This window comes from Sinohyriopsis cumingii, chromosome 2 (assembly GCF_028554795.1).
Source record: "Sinohyriopsis cumingii isolate HCF-2022 chromosome 2, ASM2855479v2, whole genome shotgun sequence".
Lineage (NCBI taxonomy): Eukaryota > Metazoa > Mollusca > Bivalvia > Unionida > Unionidae > Sinohyriopsis > Sinohyriopsis cumingii.
This window is the reverse complement of record NC_142962.1, coordinates 92,861,013-92,883,334: the sequence shown is the minus strand read 5'-3', so window position 1 is coordinate 92,883,334 and position 22,322 is coordinate 92,861,013. Positions and strand designations below refer to the sequence as shown.

Here is a 22,322-nt window from a genome sequence, read left to right as displayed (position 1 = left end):
TTCGATCTTTCTGACCCTACAGACAAGGGGACTTTCTACTAAGTCCTACATCTCATCAGGCCAAAATCAACAAATGCGAGAACCATCAATGTATTCATAAGCAGTGCTTGCTAATACAGTGGGGGGTGTACCATACAGGCATTTTATGAAAACATTTATCCACCCTTCAAGTATGCTTAATGCTGAAGGTAAATACAAGAAATAAGCAACCTGAACAAGAATTAAAAGGGTAACAGTTACAAAAACACTACTTACTTATAGAGGGATAAAAAACCTAGCACCACTAGCAAACAAAAACAGACATATGTACATGAAAATAATGCAAGGACTGGGATTAAATAACATAACACAAAATGGGGTTATGATTGACAAACATATCAAAAGAGGACTGAGAAAGAGAAAACACTGAACACCCATGAGACCTGAAATCTTCAAAGTCCCAGAAAAAGATCAATGAGATTCCAATTGTATGAAAATTTATCACTGTATCAAACTCTGATTATGCTGCTTTATTATTCTAGACTTTCAATTACTAATTTGAAGAAGGAATCTTTCTTTGGCTGGTGGACTTGTGCCATGGAAAGACAAATAAACACAATAGGAAATTAATATGTTCTGTTAATGTGGGTCACAGTGACCTACTTTTGTGATCAGGATGTGGAACTCATCAAGATGCATCTGTTCACTAACTTTTACGATTCCCGTAATAACACTATATGTACAAGATGCATACAAATGTGCTTTGCTCTGATCTAAACACAAAGACCTGACCAAAGTCAGTAAAATGTGAAATGAGTGCAAGTATTTCTTTGGCTGTAGCAGTGATGCATACTATCATCTTGCCTGAAGATTTCAGCCTGAACAGAGCTTGTGAAATAACTTAAAACAACGAAAATTTACCAAAAGTTAGTGAAGCATCAACAGAAGATAATTAAAACCTAAAAATTATAATTTTAAAACAGCCCCATCCTTACTTACAACATCCTCCCCAAAACAATGTCAAATATAACTTGATGGTTGAAGATGCCATTGTCACGGCCATAAAAATGATCCTAATTTTCATTATGCTTTAGCAGGTGAGACTTAAATTTTGTATATAACAAAGGCTAAGGTCATGCCTTACTATTTAATACCAGGCAACAAAGGATACATAACATGCGCTGGCTTCTATAATCTATTTGAGGTTATCTCACATCTAACTTAACTGTCTTTCTATACAACTTGTGTTTAGTACTATGCATGCTGCCCCCCAAAAGAGCTACTTAAAAGACTAAAATTAAGTATCAATGCATACCTTTTTTTGCTGTCTCGGAAATCTTTTCAAACTTCTCACATGCTGCTTGCTGAACCTTTTCTGCCTGTAAACAGACAATACGAAAACTGTTGGTCTTCCAAGACCAATTGTAAGCAAGAGTCCCTCAAAAGGAACTGGTGCTCTACTGACCAAAAAGAAATATCCAGATCTCCAAGAGAAAACCATTTTTCATCTACTGCTAGATGATGGAAATATCACTAAATAAATATTCCTGAGCAATACAGAGGTTTTCAAGATGTCCACCGTCATGTCTACAATGAACATAACATCAGCATTATTTTCATTTAAGATCAACAAGACATTAGAAGAAATGTTATTTTTGTTCAGAAAACCCAATGCTGATATGACCGTCGAATCAGGAAAAGTAGCATAAATTGATTTTGAAGATGGCCATTATGATTGTTTTAATTTACAACCCACTGGACACCATAATAAATCTTTGTGTGAAAATTCCCATGTTAATGTCACCATCCATTCGTTAGATATAGCTAAAAGAATTTCAAGATGACCACAATTGCATTAACCAGATTATATGTCAGATAGGCATAATTTTCATTTAATAACAACTAGACAATGTAAGATGTTTTTGATGAAAACCCCATGCCAATAAGAGTTTCAAGATGACCATACTGAACATCAGAATGACACTATGTTCGTTTACGCCCAAAATGGACATCACATGCAACCTGTTGGTAAAAAAATAACAAGACTGTCAAGTTGACCACTATAATGGCCATCCTGGATGTCACATTGGCATCATTTTCAAACATGGAAACAAATTCAGCCAATCAGATGACTGATCACCTCATTATTATCATAGCTGCCAACCCTCCAGGCTCGCAATCAGTGAAAATAGGGATACAAATTACTGAATTTTGACATGAGTTCGTGAAGCGATCTTCGAGTCTGGGAATATTTGTCATAACAAATGTTTAGCATGGTCTCCAGCTGATAAAGGTAGATTGAGTTCAACAAGAAAACTCACAAACAATGCTTCAGCATTGGTAGCTTGCATTGCTGAAATCTGCTGTTCTTAAGTTCTTAATTTTCCCAACCTCTATGTGCTTTTTGCTACCAATGTATTTCCTCACATCATCTCTGCCATGATGCCCAATGCTAAAATTTGAGGCACACTGTGTGCAAAAAGCATTATGTATATTGGTGATTGATGGCTGAATGCACGGCCAATTTTTGGTATATTCCAAACTAAACTTCACTTTTTGTGCAATACACTTCTTTTTCCTTGTTAGTGTAGACATTTTCAAGATGTGGTGCCGAAACGTAATTCAAATCAGTGTCTGTGGTGCATGCACAGAGCAAAAATCCGGTTAGGTCCCAGTTTCTTTTAAAAGCATTTGTAAAACTACTCTTATACATACAGAGTAAAATATGCTAAAATGCTTGCTACCAGGCCAACTGTATCAATCAGTATAGTTCCACTTATATAGCAACTAGCAGTAGCAGACGGTTTTGGCAACTGCCGATATCACAACTAGCACTTAACGGGAAATATGTTATTTTATTAAAGATTTAAAATAATTGAGAACTGGGGAATTCTTGATATTTTTGCATGTGGCATGAATTCATGAATCGTTGAAAAAGTAATGAAATTCATGCCAAAATCGTGAGGTTGGCAGCTATGTATTATGTTCATTATCAAACTCATTTGTGACTCTGATGACAAAAGCCAATATTCCAAGTCTGATCAAAATCAGATCAGAAATATTGATTACAGATTGGCAATAATCAATTGCTGCTGGATGGACAATGCATTACAGGCAATGAATAATGTACTCAAGACTATACTACATGCACACTTGACAACTGGGCCAGGTGAAATAAAAACAGAAATGTGCTTATCAAATTGAATGTGTCTACTTAAAGAGCTTTTTCCCTAATCATACTAGCAAAGTTTTTCTCCTTGTCCAAAGAGTTAACAAAATCAATAAGAAAACTGATATAAAAAGGACCTCAAAAACTTAAAAGGTCAACTACATGACATGGGGCTGATGTAGGCCTCAATGCATTCACCCAGCAGTCTGTTGCCCAAAATGCATGAAAAGTTGACCAAGAAATATATTTATATAACCATAAATCCTGGATAAGTGGTGATAAGATTGTCATTATTTTCATTCAGAAACAAGAGACACCATAAGAATTCTCCTCTTGAAAACATGATGTTGATATGACTTTCCATTAGGGAGTACTGACCGAATTTTCAAGATGGCAGTTGTGGCAGCCTTACTGGATATAAGATCAATACAGTTTTGATTTAAGACCAATTATACACCATAAGAAGTCTTCTCGTGAAAACTCCATGCTGATATGATCTTCTGTTCAGGAGCAGCAATAACAGGAATTTCAAGATGGCTGCTACAGTGGACATACCGGCTCTCAGATCAGCACCATCTTCATTTAAGACTAACTTGACATCATAAGAAGTCTTTCAGCAAGAACTCCCCGTTTGAAATAACTATCCATTCATGTTGAGTAGCTATAACAAGGTTTTCAAGATGACCAGTCTGATGACCATACTGGATGTCCAGGCAGCACCATTTTCATTTCAGACCAACTAAACATTCTAAGAGGTCTTCAAATGAAAACCTCATGCTAAGTGACTTTGAGTTCATCCAGAGCAGCTGTAACAAGATTTTGAAGGTGGTTGCCATGACAGCCATTTCAGACATCAGATCAGCACCATTTCATTTAGGAGCAACATCAGAAGAAAAAAATCTTTTGTAGAAAAACCCCATGTTTATATGACTGTCCATTCAGGAGGAGTAGCAATAACAAGATTTTCAAGATGGCCACTGTGGTTATAATAGTGGATGTCCAAGCAGAATCAGTTCTATTCTGAACCAACTAGCCATCACAGGAATTGTTCTAACGAAAAACCTACATCAATATGGCTTTCCATTCAGGAGGAGAAACCATAAGAATATTCCATGATGACTGCCTTGGTGGCCGTACTGGACATCAGATTGACAACATTTTCAAGTAGTACTAACTTTACACTGCAAGAAGTATTTTAGTGAAACCCTTATGTTGATATGACTATCAATTCAGAAGGAATAACAATAAAACGATTTGCAAGATGGTAGCTGTGGTGGTCATATTGGACAACTTAGCGGAACCATTTTCATTTAGGACCAATCAGACATAATATGAAGTCTTTTAGTGAAAACCCATACTGATATAACCATCCATTCAGGAGAAGCAACAATAACAAGATTTCAAGATAAGTGCCACACCAAATGTCTAAGAAACACCATTTTCATTCAGGACCAACAAAATCTTGGGACAAAAATGTATGTTCATTACAACCTTCCAAGTTGTTTGGGGACATATGTGATAACAAACTTGTGCTAACAGATGGACAAATGTCAGATGATGTCAGATAAAAGGCAATTCAGTAAGTTCTTTGGTATATGACCAGCAGGGCTAAAAACTGCAAGACTACTTGCATTCACACGACTGCATGATGGACCTAAGAATGAATGAACATCAGGATTCCTGTAAACTCCTGCCTTGAGGTATATGAAGAATCATTTCTGCTTCCTGCATCTCATTTCACTAACTTACATGTTAACTGCACACAGCTCTAAACCTAGACATGGTCTGATTTCTAAAGCACTTGTCTTCTCAATACTGAAATAAATAAAAATTACCTGAGCTACTTCTTTGTTCTTCGTCCTTGCTTTCTCCAAGGCCTTGTTGGCATTTTCAAAATCTGTAAGGGAACGTACTCTTCTATACAACAAATCTAGGCCTGCAGAAGAATCTCGCATGTAGTATCGCAAGGAATCACTCAATTTCAAGTCTTCATCTGAGGCAACACGCCCTTCCAATTTCTGAAGTAGGAAGGAAACAACTAAAGTTCCATAATGGACAAGGATTTCTCAAAGGTTTTCATGCAGAGGGGGAAATGCCCCTCTATATTTTCATATGTGGTGTGGGGGGAGGAAATTTAATGTGAGCAGTTTTCATACAAGAACATTATCTATGAAAAGGATGTTTATAGCATTCTTCAACAAATGGGTAATAGATAAATTGCAAGTCATAAGATAACATTTACAGTTGTTTATCTGCAACAACTGGAAGGATCATATGCTTTGACAAAGACAGTCATATGCATCAGAACTGCATGTAACAGCAGAGACATTACAGTGAATACCTAAAAGCACTTTTAATAACCAGATAATAATGAAAGCATCTCAGAGCTCAATTGGAAAATGTCACTTAGTAAATGCTTCAATATATAAGTTTACCTAGAAGTCAAGTGCTTATATGATCCAAATAAGCTTTGTTAAAATTAATAAATGTTACAGATTTTGTTAAACTCACAACAAATCAAATGTGAGTTTCACGTGATGACTTGTTTGTTTAAATTTATAGTATAACTCAAGCAATTTTACATTTGTCCACCCATTGCAATGGGGAAGTTAAACTACTCCATGCTCATTCCTTGCTGAAGCAATGTGGTGGAGAGGTAAGTATGTAGCAAATCATAGCTGTGGATTGGCGTGAACATGTTGTGCACATCAAACGTAGAAGGGACTGGGAGGCATTAGGCGACTGACACCTTAACAGCCAATACATGAAGACAACGTATGTAAAGACCAAAAAATCAGAGTGACTAATCAGCAAGTATTGATTAATTGGTTTGGTGCTTTATTGCATGGCAACAAAAGTTGGTTACTGAACAGTGAGACAACTGGAGTTGAGTGCCGTGCCCAAGCACATACCACAGTTGCTGAGCCAGTTCTATGGTAGGATTCAAACCAGCGCCCTTTTGGTATTCAGCCCAGCACAATAACCACAGATCCTAACTATCAGGTATCAAATGAAGAATCATCAATCAATGAAAATCTGTGAAAGTATGGACAATTTGTGTTGCCTGTAGTAAACAATGAACCTACCCTTGCTTTTTCAAGTGCCTCTGCCACCTTTGTGAATGCTCTGAAATGAAAACCAATCAGCTCAGTGTTCAATACATCTTTGTTAATACCTGCATAAAAATACAACATTTATATTCTAAAGATTGCTGATATGTTCCCCTTTTGACAGTAAAAGATAATCTGACAAAAGACTGGCACTAGTAGAACTGAAATAAATCTAAAAATAATCTTAATTTGTAATTATCAGCACTGAGTGTCTAAACATAAGGAGAGGGATGAAGATTTCATCTGTAGATAGGCATAATTTGATTATTTTGACCACTAACATGGCATTTTATTGCCTGAAATTCAGACTTTTTTGGAAAGGAAACAGAACTGTCTTATGTTATGTGTTTAGGCTCAAATAAACAGTAATACAAGAGTGAAAACAACAAGCTTTGAAAAAATATAATTTATTTCCCTGTAAAATTCTGTAAAAATGGAGAAAAAAATATGAACTTACGGTTTTAAGAATCAAATCCAAAAATAATCCAAATTTAATCCACAAATAAAATGTTTGAAGTCCTAATAACAAAATGTTCTACTGATTTCAAGTTCAAATCCCAATGAAGATCGAAGATGGAAGACGATGACCTATGCTGTAATCTGTAGTGTTGAAGTCTACAGTTCCTTGTAGAAACAAGAATTATCACTCCATTTTGGAAACCTGAATAAATGTTTATAAAAACTTTCCTTGTTCAGCAATTTCACATGAGCACACATATTGTCCATGAAAAAAGAATGATTCCTTTTGAATCCAAGTAATTTGAAATAACTCCAATCCAAGTAGCTTTAAATGTCTCCAAACAGCACAACATACAACTTCCACTGTAAAGAAAAAGCCCAGCTTCTACCGAGAATCTCTTCAAAACAAAGATTATATCGTATTCTAAAATGCAGAAAGGGGGTCATGCGATCATGTTCCATAACCTCGTAGAAATTATGTACCTGTTAAAGATCATGTACATCCAGTGTGGCCCTGATGAAAACCAATCATTTTACTCTAAGATTTTTTTAAATTTAAAACTTGTTTACATCTTAAACACGTAGTCCCATCATGACCTTGACAACAACCAATCATTTTAAAATAAAAATAGAACTTATTTACGTGGCTGCCTCTAATTTTGAATCAAGGTCAGGATCTAGATCAACACCTGGTTGTTTACAAAATGAACAGTCAAGGTCAAATTATTTTCTGGAAAAAGTATCATTTCTAGTGAATAAATTTACATTACAATAGCATGTAATGAAAAATTATTTAAAATACAACAACCTGACAAACAATTAAATTGAAATAAATATATATTAAAACAGATATAATTAAATCAAATATACATAACTGTAAGCCTTAGATATCTGAGTCACATTTATATTAACACAAAAACAGTGATCTAAATAAATTCTCAGGCAGTTGAAGATCTGTTTACAAGTGGTCCTTTCTTTACCTGAATGGGAATGTTTAAAATTTTTTACTCGGATCGCTCACCAGACATCTGCCTAAAAGTGAATCAGTTGAACATTACATGTAGGTTAGGAGGAGGTTCTGTTGAAAGTTTTTCTAATTCTGTTGATTAAAAATGTTACGAAAACAACTGCTGCAAAGGTTTCCATGGTTTTTACATTGTCATCCATATTTGATGGCATATCAATATCATTTATTCAATGCTGAAAGGACTCTATTGCAGGATACTTTCTGTCCAAGTTGGACAAATTCTTATGAGCCATATTTTTAAATAAAGTTTTGTAACTAATTTTTTTATCAACAGTGTCCTAATCTAATAGTGAGTCATCATCATTTCAATAAATGCCAATGCTGTTAAATGACCTTTTGCAAGAAGTTTTCAAAAGAATTTTGACTTTCAATAGCAGTAGCCATATTTGATGACAAGTTCTTTATCCCAAGATGCATTGTTTTGAATCAGGTATGTTCTGTTGAGATGTTATTTTTCTTTTACAAGAAAATGTTTAAAGGATTTTGAATTTTTTAAGAAATGTCAGTCATATTCATGGCTAGACAGCATTATCTGAAGGTCTTCCAGTTATGCCAAACTGACCAATTAGATCTCAAAGTGTATCAGATGAACTTGCCTTTCAGGCTGAACAAAAGTTCATTTTGTGGGCACAAACAAAAGTGTAATCTAAATGTGTGCTAGTGCCCTGGATCAGGGACCTAAATATGTAGAGGTACTGATGCAAAACCAAAAGCGAAAACAAGACAATTGAGGGAAACTGAAAATAATAATTATTATTTTCCACAAGAACACAAATTCTCACATTACTGATGTAATTATGAGACCTAAATTTATGCTGGGATGCTTTCTGTTAAATTTGGTCCATTCTGTTGTGTGGTTTCTTGGAAGAGGTTGATTAATGACTTCTAATTTTTGAAACCGAATGATTCCTGTCAAATCTGGTTAAATCTACTGTGTGGTTTCTTGTAGGTTGTTTAAAGACTTCTAATTTTATAAACTGGATGCTTCCTGTCAAATTCTGCTGTGCAGTTTTTGAGAGCAGGTCATAAGGTCTAATTCTGTTGAGCCATTTTCAAGATGAGATTTTTTTTATCTTTAGAAATATACTACAAATTTCACTGCTGATAAGCAACATTTGTAAACAAGAAACCCAAGTGAGATTGATACCACTGACCTGACATGTCAGTTTATGAATGTAAATTCACATACATATTGAACATGTAGACTGTAGAGGGGGAAAAGAAAAGCTTGGCTCATATAGTTGCAACACTGTCTCTTAATACTGGTGTGGATGAGCCTTTCTTCTAGACCATATAATAGGATCGTTTATTTACCTTAAGAAAGAAGTTTTTTATACCAATTTTTACCCCTGAATCTCTCCAGACCCTCAGGATTCACTTTAATATGACAACACTGCAACTGTTAAATTCTATTTAATAAAATTTATCTAGCTAGCCTTCAAGAATTTTAAATGTGGGGAAAAAAAACTGACAATATTTTTCTGCAAATGATTCTGAACATGGCTTTTACAATATTTTTTAAAGCAAAATCTTTTTCTTTCACAAAATCAAAATGTGAAATTCTGCTGCTTATATATACAGTTTTGTTGTAAATCTGAGATGTGTTTAGGTCTTCAGCCAAGATGTGATTTGATGTGATTTTGATTTTTAACGTAGCTTTAACAATTTTTCAGTCATATCGCTACGATGTCTGCAATGTGGCAGTTTATAGTGATGTACCACCCAGTCACATTATCCTGACACCAGGCCGACCAGTCCTAACACTAACCTCTTAATGCTGAACGCCAAGCGAGGTAACTGTTAGTACCATTTTTTAAGTCTGGTATGACTCGGCCGGGGATCGAACCAACGACCTCCCACATCCGAGGCGGGCGCTCTAACCACTAGGCCAACGGAGTGGTTCTTCAGCCAAGAGGCTACAATGCATTATTTGAAAATTCACACAGCTTTTATTCCGAGTAAAATAATTATTGGGAGGCATCATAACGGTAAAATAAATATTTCTGATTTGGTTGGGTTGTTTAGCTTTATGGTGGTTAGCCAAGCAGCTTTAGTTTGGTTTTGTTAGAAAATGAGAATAAATTGTCTTGCCAAAGGACACAAAATTGCAGCCAACCATGCATGGTCTTGAAATAATAAATCATTGGCATACATCAAAGACACGAAAGAAGTTCTGGTTTGGTTGGTCCAAACCTGTAATAAAATCTTTGCCTAGTAGCAAAGTATAGTTTTTATTGGGCAATGGCAGTGAAAGATCTTCCCTAAGGACACAACATAAAAACTGACCCTGCCTAGTCTGGGAATCCAACCCTGGTATGTCTGCTTAGGAATAGTAGGAAATTATGCCAGAGGCAAATCAAAGGTAATTAACTGAAACCAACAATCATCATAAAAACACATAGGTTGCTATTTCCATTCATCAAAAATGGGTCAAATTTAAATTCCTCATATCAAAACCAGAGCATACATGTCTAGTGAGAATTCTGTTTAATGTTGGTACAATTTTTGGTAATTGCAGCCATATTTGATAGTGGATTTGTATTGTCTGAACAATTCCGAAAGATCTTCAAGACAAGATGCTTCTGAAACATTTTGTTAAAAGCCATTCATCAGTTATTGAGAAGCCATTTCAAGTTTTAGTAAAAGTGGCCAAAATTGATGGCAGATTGGTATTATTTCCAAAAACTAAGAAAACCCTCAAGCCAGGATGCAATCTGTCAAATTTGGTCAAAGTTTCAAGAGTGCTTTCTGAGAAGAATTCATTTTAATGTTGTTCTATATTTACTGTTGTTGTTGTTGTGGGGTTTAACGCCATTTTTCAACACACGATAGGCTACGCATGGCGGCCAGTATTAATGGTGGAGGAAGAACCCAGGAAAACCCAGGGAAGAACCAGAGACCCACGAGAAGCTACTGACAAGCTTTCTCACATACCCACATTGGTCAAATCCTAGACTCGAACCCACACAGACAGAGGTGAGATGGCGGTGATCCGTAACAGAGAGCGCTTTAGACCACTCGGTCACTCGGGGCCCCTACTACATTTAGCAATGGTGGCCAAATGTGAAGGTTGATAAGTATCATTTGAACAAATTTGAAAAAGCTTTCATAACTGACTGTTTCCAGTCAAATTTCATCAAATTCTGTTATGTAGTTGTTGAAGAGAAGTTATTTAATGCTTTTTTTCTATTTTGATAATAGTGGCCATATCTGACAGTAGACTGGAATAATCTGAACAAACTGAAAGACCTTCATGCCAAGATACTTTCCATCTGGTCAAATTCTGTCAAGTGTGTTTTTAGGAACTTGTAAACAGTCAATGTTAACAGACAATGCTCAATGCATGATATACTATGAGTGATGAACAAAAAGACCATACCACAAGCTCACTTGATGTTGTGGCCTGGTGAGCTAAAGTTTTAAAGTCCTCTATGCTGAGTTGCATTGTATACAATTAGTATATGATGTATGAACTAGATATGCTATGAGCCTTTACACTTAAATTATGTCAACTGTGTAGTATCCAGCCCAATGTGCAATTAAAAAAAAACCACAAAAAACAACATGTTTCTAAAGCACAGTATATGCATCCAGCCAATGTCAAGAATAACTCACAGACTTATACACACACAAAAAATACAAAGATGTAGAAATATGCAGTAGCCAACAATGACTCCAATGCAGAACCTTGTCAATTTATGCACTATACATATCCCCTGAAGTTAACATAAACTCAGCTAAATACTTTAATTCTTGTGTTAGACTGTCATATTTTTTATTCCTTACTTGTCAAGTTCTGTGTTTTCTATTGTAGCCAACTGCATTAGGCCTGAGGATATCTGAATGTAATTGTCAGCAACATCTGAAAGACAAATGGAATCTTTCATGTAAATATTTATGTTTAATGAAGATCATAGCTGCAGTGGTTGTTACACTGAATGATCCAAAATTTATCATATGCTGACTTAAAACAGAATCCAATCCAATGCTCAGATTTAGCACAAAACTGATCCTGCACTATTTAGAATAAAAGCTATTCAATTATGTACAATGGTCCACCTTAAACTGATTGAATAGACAAACAGCAGATCTTGATACTATGTTGATTGAATAGACAAACAGCAGGTCTTGATACTATGTTGACTGAATAGAAAAACAGCAGATCTTGATACTACTTTGATTGAACAAACAGCAGATCCTGATACTACTTTGATTGAATAGACAAACAGCAGATCTTGATACTACGTTGATTGAATAGACAAACAGCAGATCTTGATACTACTTTGATTGAATAGATCTTGATACTACATTGATTGAATAGACAAACAGCAGATCTTGATACTATGTGATTGAATAGACAAACAGCAGATCTTCATACTACTTTGATTGAATAGACAAACAGCAGATCTTGATACTACTTTGACTGAATAGACAAACAGCAGATCCTGATACTACTTTGATTGAATAGACAAAATGCAGATCTTGATACTACGTTGATTGAATAGACAAACAGCAGATCTTGATACTACTTTGATTGAATAGATCTTGATACTATGTTGATTGAATAGACAAACAGCAGATCTTGATACTACTTTGAATAGATCTTGATACTACGTTGATTGAATAGACAAACAGCAGATCTTGATACTACTTTGACTGAATAGACAAACAGCAGATCTTGATACTATGTTGATTGAATAGACAAACAGCAGATCTTGATACTACTTTGATTGAATAGATCTTGATACTACATTGATTGAATAGACAAACAGCAGATCTTGATACTATGTTGATTGAATAGACAAACAGCAGGTCTTGATACTATGCTGACTGAATAGACAAACAGCAGATCCTGATACTACATTGATTGAATAGACAAACAGCAGATCTTGATACTATGTTGATTGAACAGACAAACAGCAGATCTTGATACTACTTTGAATAGATCTTGATACTACGCTGATTGAATAGACAAACAGCAGATCTTGATACTACTTTGACTGAATAGACAAAATGCAGATCTTGATACTACGTTGATTGAATAGACAAACAGCAGATCTTGATACTACTTTGATTGAATAGATCTTGATACTACATTGATTGAATAGACAAACAGCAGATCTTGATACTATGTTGATTGAATAGACCAACAGCAGATCTTGATACTACTTTGACTGAATAGATCTTGATACTACATTGATTGAATAGACAAACAGCAGATCTTGATACTATGTTGATTGAATAGACCAACAGCAGATCTTGATACTACTTTGAATAGATCTTGATACTACATTGATTGAACAGACAAACAGCAGATCTTGATACTACGTTGATTGAATAGACAAACAGCAGATCTTGATACTATGTTGATTGAATAGACCAACAGCAGATCCTGATACTACTTTGATTGAATAGATCTTGATACTACACTGATTGAATAGACAAAATGCAGATCTTGATACTACTTTGACTGAATAGACAAACAGCAGATCTTGATACTATGTTGATTGAATAGACAAACAGCAGGTCTTGATACTATGTTGATTGAATAGACCAACAGCAGATCTTGATACTACTTTGACTGAATAGATCTTGATACTACATTGATTGAATAGACAAAATGCAGATCTTGATACTACGTTGATCGAATAGACAAACAGCAGATCTTAATACTATGTTGATTGAATAGACCAACAGCAGATCTTGATACTACTTTGATTGAATAGATCTTGATACTACACTGATTGAATAGACAAATGGCAGATCTTGATACTACGTTGATTGAATAGACAAACAGCAGATCTTGATACTATGTTGATTGAATAGACCAACAGCAGATCTTGATACTACTTTGATTGAATGGACCAACAGCAGATCTTGATACTACTTTGATTATCCTTATTATATCCAGAGTTCCATAAGCCTTGAAGCATTTATGTATTTTTCAAATGGATGAGATTTATTTTTCCAAGGCATCACGCTATTTTTCCAACCTGCTGCCTAAGTTACACTATTCCCACTCAAAAAATAGTATGCAGAGAAGGTTAAATTTTTTTAATACTTTTAATATATTAGAATATTGCGGTAGATCTAGTTCAAGTGGAGAGAAATTATATAACACTAGTTACTGATAAAGAAAATATGCCATAATCAAAGATCAATCATCAACCTAAACTAGATAGTCAAGTTATATAGACATGGTCCAACTGCTTTCAAAATTCTTGGACTTCTCAAGGACCACAGACTTGGTATCACATGGACAGCTGTCAAGTACCATAGCAAACAGTGCCAGACAGCACTATCAACACACTTTTACCACCTTACAGAATTGCATACTATCCAGTGTACTGCTCAAAATAATCAAATCATTCAAGATGTATCGAGTAATGGTGCTTTTTCAGTACAGTTGTCAAATGGGCTCTGACTGTATTCGGCACTTACAAAAGCAATGCCATTGTGAAACAATTCATGTTGTGCACAGTTTGCCAATACACAACTGAGATAGTGCCAACTAATTAGAGACATCAGTAAGTTGAAGCATAAAGAATTCTGAAGTCTTCTCACAACAAATGATGCACATGAAGTAAATCTGACCCTAGCTATTTGGATTAGTTCACAAGTTCCTGTTTCTATTGCTAATTTTTCTTTTATGAGAATCAAACAACTGAATAGACTGTGGATTGTACAGTATGGTCCAATAAAATGGTATTGCCATAATGAATTAAAAACACTGTCCACTTAACCTCAACAATTTGTTATCATCAGTATAATGGCAAAGAAAATAAACCTGTAGAAAAGCTGCTATTGTGTTTTTTATGTTATCAGATCACACAAGAAAATAACATGTTAGTGACAAAGGAAATGAACAATGTTGATGGTTTCTGTTGTGCAAGGTTCATTGTTTGCACATGCGCATCTATCTTCAAAAAGTACTTTTGAACATTCACGTAGCTATAATGACTTGTGACCATTTGGTAATTAACACAAAATATGGAAATTCAGGATGAGAGTGAAGTTAACTTCATCATCGTCTATATACTGCTGAACAGTATATGGTCAGTTAGGTTTTAGGAATAATTTTTGTTTAGGTATGTTTATGCAACAATTGCAAGAATTATACTTTCTCACGTTTTAATTACCCCTCTATTAGTCCTGTGATTTGATGTCAGAAGAAATAATACATAATGTTAATGAGAACTCATGCACAGAGTAACTATTGGAACTTGTGAGATATTATTTCTCTTCAATGCAATATGTTAATGAGAACTCATGCACAGAGTAACTATTGGAACTTATGAGATATTATTTCTCTTCAATGCATTATGTTAATGAGAACTCAAGCATGTAATAACTATTGGAACTTATGCAATATTATTTCTCTTCAGTCAGGTGTGAATACGATTTTTTTTGTAAATATTTTTGACATTACTCTTTCATTATTGTTCTTTACATGCAAAGAGTGCAATATCACTGACTTATAATATAAAATAGTACAGTCTGAATTAAATTAAGGATAAAAATTCTTAATAATGCTCTTTCTCTCTCACTCACTCACACATACACACAGCAAATAACATACGTCTATGGACTGAACCTTCCCAAATGTTTTTAAGAAAACGAATTAATGTCAACTCTTGCAACTGGTTACTACTGGAACTTTCTGTGCAATTCTGTTTTACTTTATTCAGGTAGGAATGCAATTTTGTTGTAAAAATTTTGACATTTATCTTTCATTATCATTCTTTTCACTGTTGGGAGTGCAATATCAATGACAGTCATATGATAATAAACAAAGTTTTTTGTGTGAACTGCAACAGAAAGAAGGAAATGAATGTATCTGTACATTTTGAAAACACAGCAAAGAGAGAAAAGGTCATAAGATTCCCTCTGTAAAAGTGGTATTAATACAGTTTGCACGGCACTGTCATCATGCTAATATTATCTGAAATTTGATTTAGTATCATGTCCGTTACTTTTTATCTTCATTAGAACTAGGAAATGTAGATAACCAACTGAATTACAAAGTTTTTTCAATATCAGAAGGTAAGCAAAATGCTCCCAAAAAAGACAATAATGTAGATAAATTCCTGCATCTCTAACACTTACTATGAACTTCTTTAGAGCATGCTTGCAGGGATCATACACTTTAAACCATGCCCATTTTATGAATACCATATTGTGGTCATCTGTAATGATTCCACACAGTCACAGGTACTTCTGAACAAATCCTTGAAACAAAAACATAAATCCTACAAGATTATTATGGTCCCTAGAAATGCAAGCCTTAATACCAAAATAAATACTCTAAAACAAAGAAAGAAATAAGATAATGAATCTCTTAAATACTCTTCAAACTTACTCTTACTTACTCTTATGAGCTTTAGTCATTTTATCTGCCTTAGTTGTGGCATCTTTGATCTTTGCATGATACTCCACTAAAAACTGTTTCTCATCTTCAAAAAAAGAATCTATGTCCTGAAAAAAAAGTTTAAAAAATAAGAAAATTATGAATATAATGAACTCCCTTAAATAAATCAACAAGTTACTAAAGTGGGCCTGATATTGCTCATCTGCATGACATCTGCCTAACAGTCAAATGCAAGATCAGCTGACCAAGATATGTAGGTCAAAAATATGCTGTTAAAATTTCATCAAATACTATTAATAGCATGTATTATAAAAATTGTTACAATGTTTCAAGGTAAGGCACTCTCTCGATAACACTCACAAAATTGTTTAAACAACAATGCACTATAAGCAAGGTTGTGAGTTACCAATGGACCTATACAAAACTAATAAAGGGACTGAAATCGATGGAAGGAGGCAAAAGTATGGGGGTGGGGTGGCAAGTTACATTGTTGAAGATTTGTTTTTCTTGATAAATTACTGTTACTTTCAGTTTAAACTATAATGAAGAGATCATTAAACACATTATTCCACATGGTCTCTGTACACTTAACATACATACCGCTAACACAATGTGTATTATGTCCCAGTTTTCTGTGTTGAACTGGATACATTCTAATTTTATTTTAAAAAGCAGTAGTCAATAATGATTGTGAACAGACAAGGAAAGAAGCATGGTGACAAATGACCATAATACAAGATCACTTGGCCTTACACAGATATACTAAAACTAGATGTACCCCACCCTGTGCAAAACCTTCAGAATTCACTATTATTTTTTATGTACACATTTTTACAGATTTCTGGTTGGTACAAAAAATTTAATGACCCAGTAATTAACTGTCCTTTCATGAAAACAGTTCATCCACCCTTCCTGATGATAGAAATTAAGTGCTGATGAAATTGTTAATTTTGGCAAAAAAAACCCCCAAAAACTGAAAAATAAGAGGACTAGAATTTTGTTGTTGCAGAGACTGAAAATACAACCATTCTTTTTAACTGCTGATTGTTGAAATCCATCTCTATTCAAGATTTTCAAATTAGCTGCTGTGGTGGCTTAACTGGATGCAAGATTGTTAACATTTTCATTTTGGACCAACTAGTCATCAGAAGAAGTTCTGGAGTCAAAACCTCATGTCAATATGATTTTCCAGTCATCAGTGATAACAAGATTTTCAAGATTTGGAAGCCAAAATCGATGACTAAGCTGTGATGAATGTGTGTGTTAATGGCAATCCCTGAAGCAAGTTAGGAGGAGCTCTGATAACAACCTGGTGCTAACAGACAGACAGGCAACAGACAATAAATAGGCTATTCCATTAAGTTTTTCTAGTATCGAAAGCTAAGTGATCCTGTGGCAATAATAACTGACTCATGGAAAGGAAAACCTATCAAATCAAAATAGTTGTAACCATGTGACAAAGAAATTCTTAAAATGTAAAGGCTCCATGACAAGATATTTCCTCACAGCTAAGATTAACTTCTAGGGGAATAAGAAACCACCTTTTTGTTTAGACTCATTAAGAAATGGAGGCTGAAGTGGGCCTATGATCACTAACCTAGCTGACATCTGTCCAACAGCCAAATGCAGGAGTAGTTGGACAAGAAGTCTGGGTCACTATGATTCTTTCTGTAGAAAATTTTTCGAATGTTGTTAATTGCATGTATTAAGAAAATGGTTTCACTAGCTTTTATATCTCATGGCAATCTTGTTTACACAATATGGAAAGTCCTCTATGTGATGATGCATATTGTCAATACTGGTTAAATATTTTGAGTAACTGTGGCCATACCTGATGGCTAATTTGTTAAATATGAAAGGCCTTCAAGCTTGTCTCCTTTCTACCAAATTTTGTTCAGTTCTGCTAGGTGAGCTAAAACCTTTAAGACCGAGATAAATCTAGGGTGCAGATGTATGTGCACATAGACACATTGACGCCAAAGCGACCACTTGTCAAGCTTCTGCCAAGGCTTGACAAAAGTATCCTATGACCTTAAAAATTGGACCATGGTCACTAGAACCTAATCACTGCCGCCTACTGACCACAACAGACATTTTGAAGGAGTTCAAAACTGTTCCAATCATGGACATACAATGAAAGACATAAATGTAACCATTACATCTTGCAGTTATAATTCATTTTTACATATTCACTTCCTTTTAACACAGAAAACAGCAGTAACTCAATGAACAATTTCTGACAAAATTTCAAATCCAACTCACCTTGTGCCCTGATAATAATACTTCATCTGCCGTTTTTGTAAGGGATTTGAAAAATCCACCTAATTTTTCTTTCTTGTTTTTCCCCCTCACACTCATCTGAAATGAAACAATCTCAATATTAAACTAATATATTGTCTAATCTTAAACCTAACACATTCCCCATCAAAGGCTGAATTCACCCAATTCCACACTGACAGACTGTCATTATGACTGACATACATTAAAGTAGAAGTCAGCACAAATTATTTACCTTTCTGAAACTGTTCAAACTGGAATACTGCTGATCACAAAATATTAGCAACTCATTGAATTTTGCAAATTGAGCTGGATAACTTAAAAACTCACTAAAATTTTATTCATGTTCTAAATTATATGACAAAACTAGATATCTGTTCATGGAACATGGCTGCCCCACCACAGTGCATTAAATGACCTAGATGCAAACCTTAACTTGGTGTGACAACTGATGGGCATATAGACTGATTGATTTGGGTAATATTACATACACCTACCAATGGCATAGTGGGACATATAAATCATAATGGACATGACATATATACTGATGCGTACTCAAAGGTTTGTAACCCAAGTAAGATATCAGTAGTTGAAATTATATCAAAATTGTCAAACCAATAAAAGGAGTAGGAGATGGACACATACATTACTCTTTTGTCTGCAATTTACTTAAACAGCTGTTTTTTGACTTCTTTGCAATTTTGTAATCTCTTTGCTGCTAAAGAGACCTCTCTTCATTTCATGTGTTCATAATGTATTCACTTGTAAACTTATGAACAATTATATATGGTATTATATGCAGAAGAAGCAACTCTTACAGGACAACTACCCACCATGTTGTTACCATTTTACCAACATATACCAATTTTTGAGTGAAAACTTAAAGGATACTTGTATTGTGAGGAAGGGTGGGAGGGATTATTTGTAATGTGATTGGGTAAGTATTATGAGAGAAACATAATTTACACACAAAATTATTTGTCTCCTTCAAATACATTACCTAATCAAATTACTCCACGTCCTGAATTGAGACATTATTTTGAAGTTGCCTGCATTTCAAGAACTGAAATCTTCAGTGGTAAACTAATCTTGTGACAGTTCAGAGTACACTAATTTAATAACTCACATTCGCAAAGCAGTGCATTTCTGTCTTCAGGGGCAGGAATAGTGTTTAACTTAACAGCCAATGGAGATATTATCCATAGGTCATAGACTTGACTTGAAAAAGCTGCTCAGTGGAACCGATTAACTGCAGACCAATTCTTAGAATAGTCTTTACTATACTGTAACATGAATATTTTCCTGCTCAGGGTGGGCTTACAATCACTGTCCGACATTGTAAAGTCAAGACACACATAAGTTTATGGAAATACTGCTGATTATAGTTCACAAATAGAAACAAATGTTGTAGAAATCTAATTTTTAAAAAAACAACCAAATAACACATTAATCATAAACAAAACACAATAATGTGAAATGAAGTGTTCTGGATGATGGTTCTAATCTATCATATGACATGAATTACCGGAAATGACTGGGTAGGACTGAAACTGTTGTGAATAATAGCATGTCATATGTCAGAAACTGTGTGTGTACATGTTTTGGATTTTTAACACTGCCTCAACAACTGTAGTCATATTGTTACAATGTCTGCAGTGTGGCAGTTTTTATTGATATCATTCACTGGGGCATCAAGCCGTAGATATGTAGCATCATATCTCACCTAGTCACATTCATTCTGACACCAGGCAGACCATTAACCTCTTAATACTGAGTACTAGGTGAGGCAGCTGCAATTACCATTTTTATAAGTGTCCAAAACTGATCTTACATCACAAATTATCAGAAAATACTGGAAATGACCAAAACTGACTAAAGTTATATGCAGGAGACTGATAATACATTACAATTTATCAGAAAAGATTTGAATACTCTCTTACAGCTTCAAATTCCATAAGTTTCTTCTGAGAGGGAGGGTGGTTTTACAAAAAAGTGTGATTTTTCTTATATGGTAACATGATTCGTGAACAGGCCTGATAATTCAAGACATTCACACCAAATTCAGAACTATGACATTTCTGATTAAAGTGCAGCCACTCCAATCTCACTTGACTGATGATATCTGGCACTAATCCTCTATCCAAGCACAACCCACTCTAGTCTGACTTTACATTGGATAGGGCAATCATTTTTTTAAGCTTCGAACATCATCTAATCAACTCTGTGTTGACTAGATGTACTTGTAATACATTATTGCATAACTTCTCCGAAGAAAGCAAATTTTTAGTAAATTGTGTTTCTCCGAGAATACTTACCCAATCACATTAACGTTAGGGATATAAGCCTGCTACCTCTCGAATCCAGCCCTACTAAAAGACGAAAATTTGTCTTTTCGGTCTATCTCATATAGACCAAAGGGCAATAACTCTTGCCCCTTACCTCCCCTTGCCACCGCCAGGTGTCACTAGTTTTTTAAGCTGAGCAATATATATTATACGAGGATGCTCGCATAGTGGGGTGGTTGGGAGGGTTTTTAAGTAATGTGATCGGGTAAGTATTCTCGGAGAAACACAATTTACTAAAAATTTGCTTTCTCCTTCAAATACGTTCCCCGATCACATTAACGTTAGGAGAATAAGTAATAGGAGGAGGGAATGCTGAGCATCCTACCTCCACCCCGGGTACCTTCTAGGGAATGATGGCTGGATTCCCCATTTGAACGATAAAACGTTCTCCTAATTTCATCAGCAACACAGCCTAGAGTCACGTGATATGTGACCCCTATATACGGTTAAGAAGATAGTTACTGAAATCTTCTTACCTAAGAAATTTCACTGGCGAATCCAGTGAAGCTGATCGGCTGTGCTGATTGTTTTAAATGGGTCTGGTGGTCATCTGGGCTGCTGACACTGGACCTACCAGATTCAAGGTTTGCCTCTGAGAAGCCAAATCTCTGAGATAAAAACTGGAGAAGGTTGACTCTGCATGCCAGCCAACAGCTTCTATTATATCTCGGATCGAAACATTGCGTTTGAATGCCAGGCTCGCCGAGATTGCTCTAATCTCATGAGCCATAATCTTCATGAGGCGACTCTGATCTTGTGAGACCTCAGAGTACGCTAAGCGTATAACCCACTTCAGCCATGAAGCAAGGGCTTGAGGGGTGATATCCCGTTTACCAGCTTTGACCAGAAGAAAGAGGCGCTTACGTGTGTCCCGACATACCTCTGTACGTTTTAAATAGTGCTTGAGTGCACGAACAGGATCTTGCATGACTGTTGCTCTTGACTTATCTATGGAAGAGACCGAGCTAATGACGATTCTTTGATTGCCAATGGATGATAACCTATTTTTGGCTACAAAGCCTGGTTGCGTCAGGAGGACCACCGAACCATCTGATCTGAACTGAAGAAAGTTCGGGTCACTGGAAAGGGCATGTAACTCACTCACCCTGCATGCTGAAGCTAAGGCTATCAAGAAACATGTTTTGTATGATAGCAGCTTTAACGAAGTGTGGGCTAAAGGTTCAAATTTTTGTCTGAATTGAGCCATGTTAAAACCCAGGACAGATTCCATTTTGGAAACAGGGTGAGGGATTTTGGTCGATTGAAATCAAAATTGGCTAAAAGATCTGATAGATCTCTGTTATGCCCAATATCACATCTACCATGATGGCGGAATGTGTCTGATATCATGGAGCGGTAGCCTTTGATAGTAATTTGGGGCCAACTGTTTCTCCTCGAAAAGCCAGGGAAAAAAGTCGGCCAGTTGAGGGATTGAGACAGTTAAGGGACGATGTTATTGATATGGCACGAGTCCCTGAAAACACGCCACTTTCCCTTGTAAGCCTTCAGAGTGGAGGGCCTTCTTGCTCTTGAGATTCTCTCCACAATCGAAGGTTTAAATTGTTTGTCTCGCAAGGCTGCCCAGACA

The 22,322-nt window shown here is 35.4% G+C and overlaps 1 protein-coding gene across 1 annotated transcript in view; it reads right to left on the bottom strand.

Moving 5' to 3' along the window:
* The window catches only part of LOC149805375 (sorting nexin-6-like), a 54,909-nt gene that overhangs the window by 10,593 nt on the left and 21,994 nt on the right, over window positions 1-22,322 (bottom strand). The window contains exons 7-12 of the mRNA XM_089949780.1: window positions 18,375-18,470; window positions 16,114-16,219; window positions 11,531-11,606; window positions 6,235-6,274; window positions 4,984-5,166; window positions 1,295-1,358 (exon numbers count right to left, since the gene is read on the bottom strand). Of these exons, the coding sequence (XP_089805906.1) occupies window positions 1,295-1,358; window positions 4,984-5,166; window positions 6,235-6,274; window positions 11,531-11,606; window positions 16,114-16,219; window positions 18,375-18,470 (565 nt within the window). The remainder of the gene's footprint in view (window positions 1-1,294; window positions 1,359-4,983; window positions 5,167-6,234; window positions 6,275-11,530; window positions 11,607-16,113; window positions 16,220-18,374; window positions 18,471-22,322) is intronic.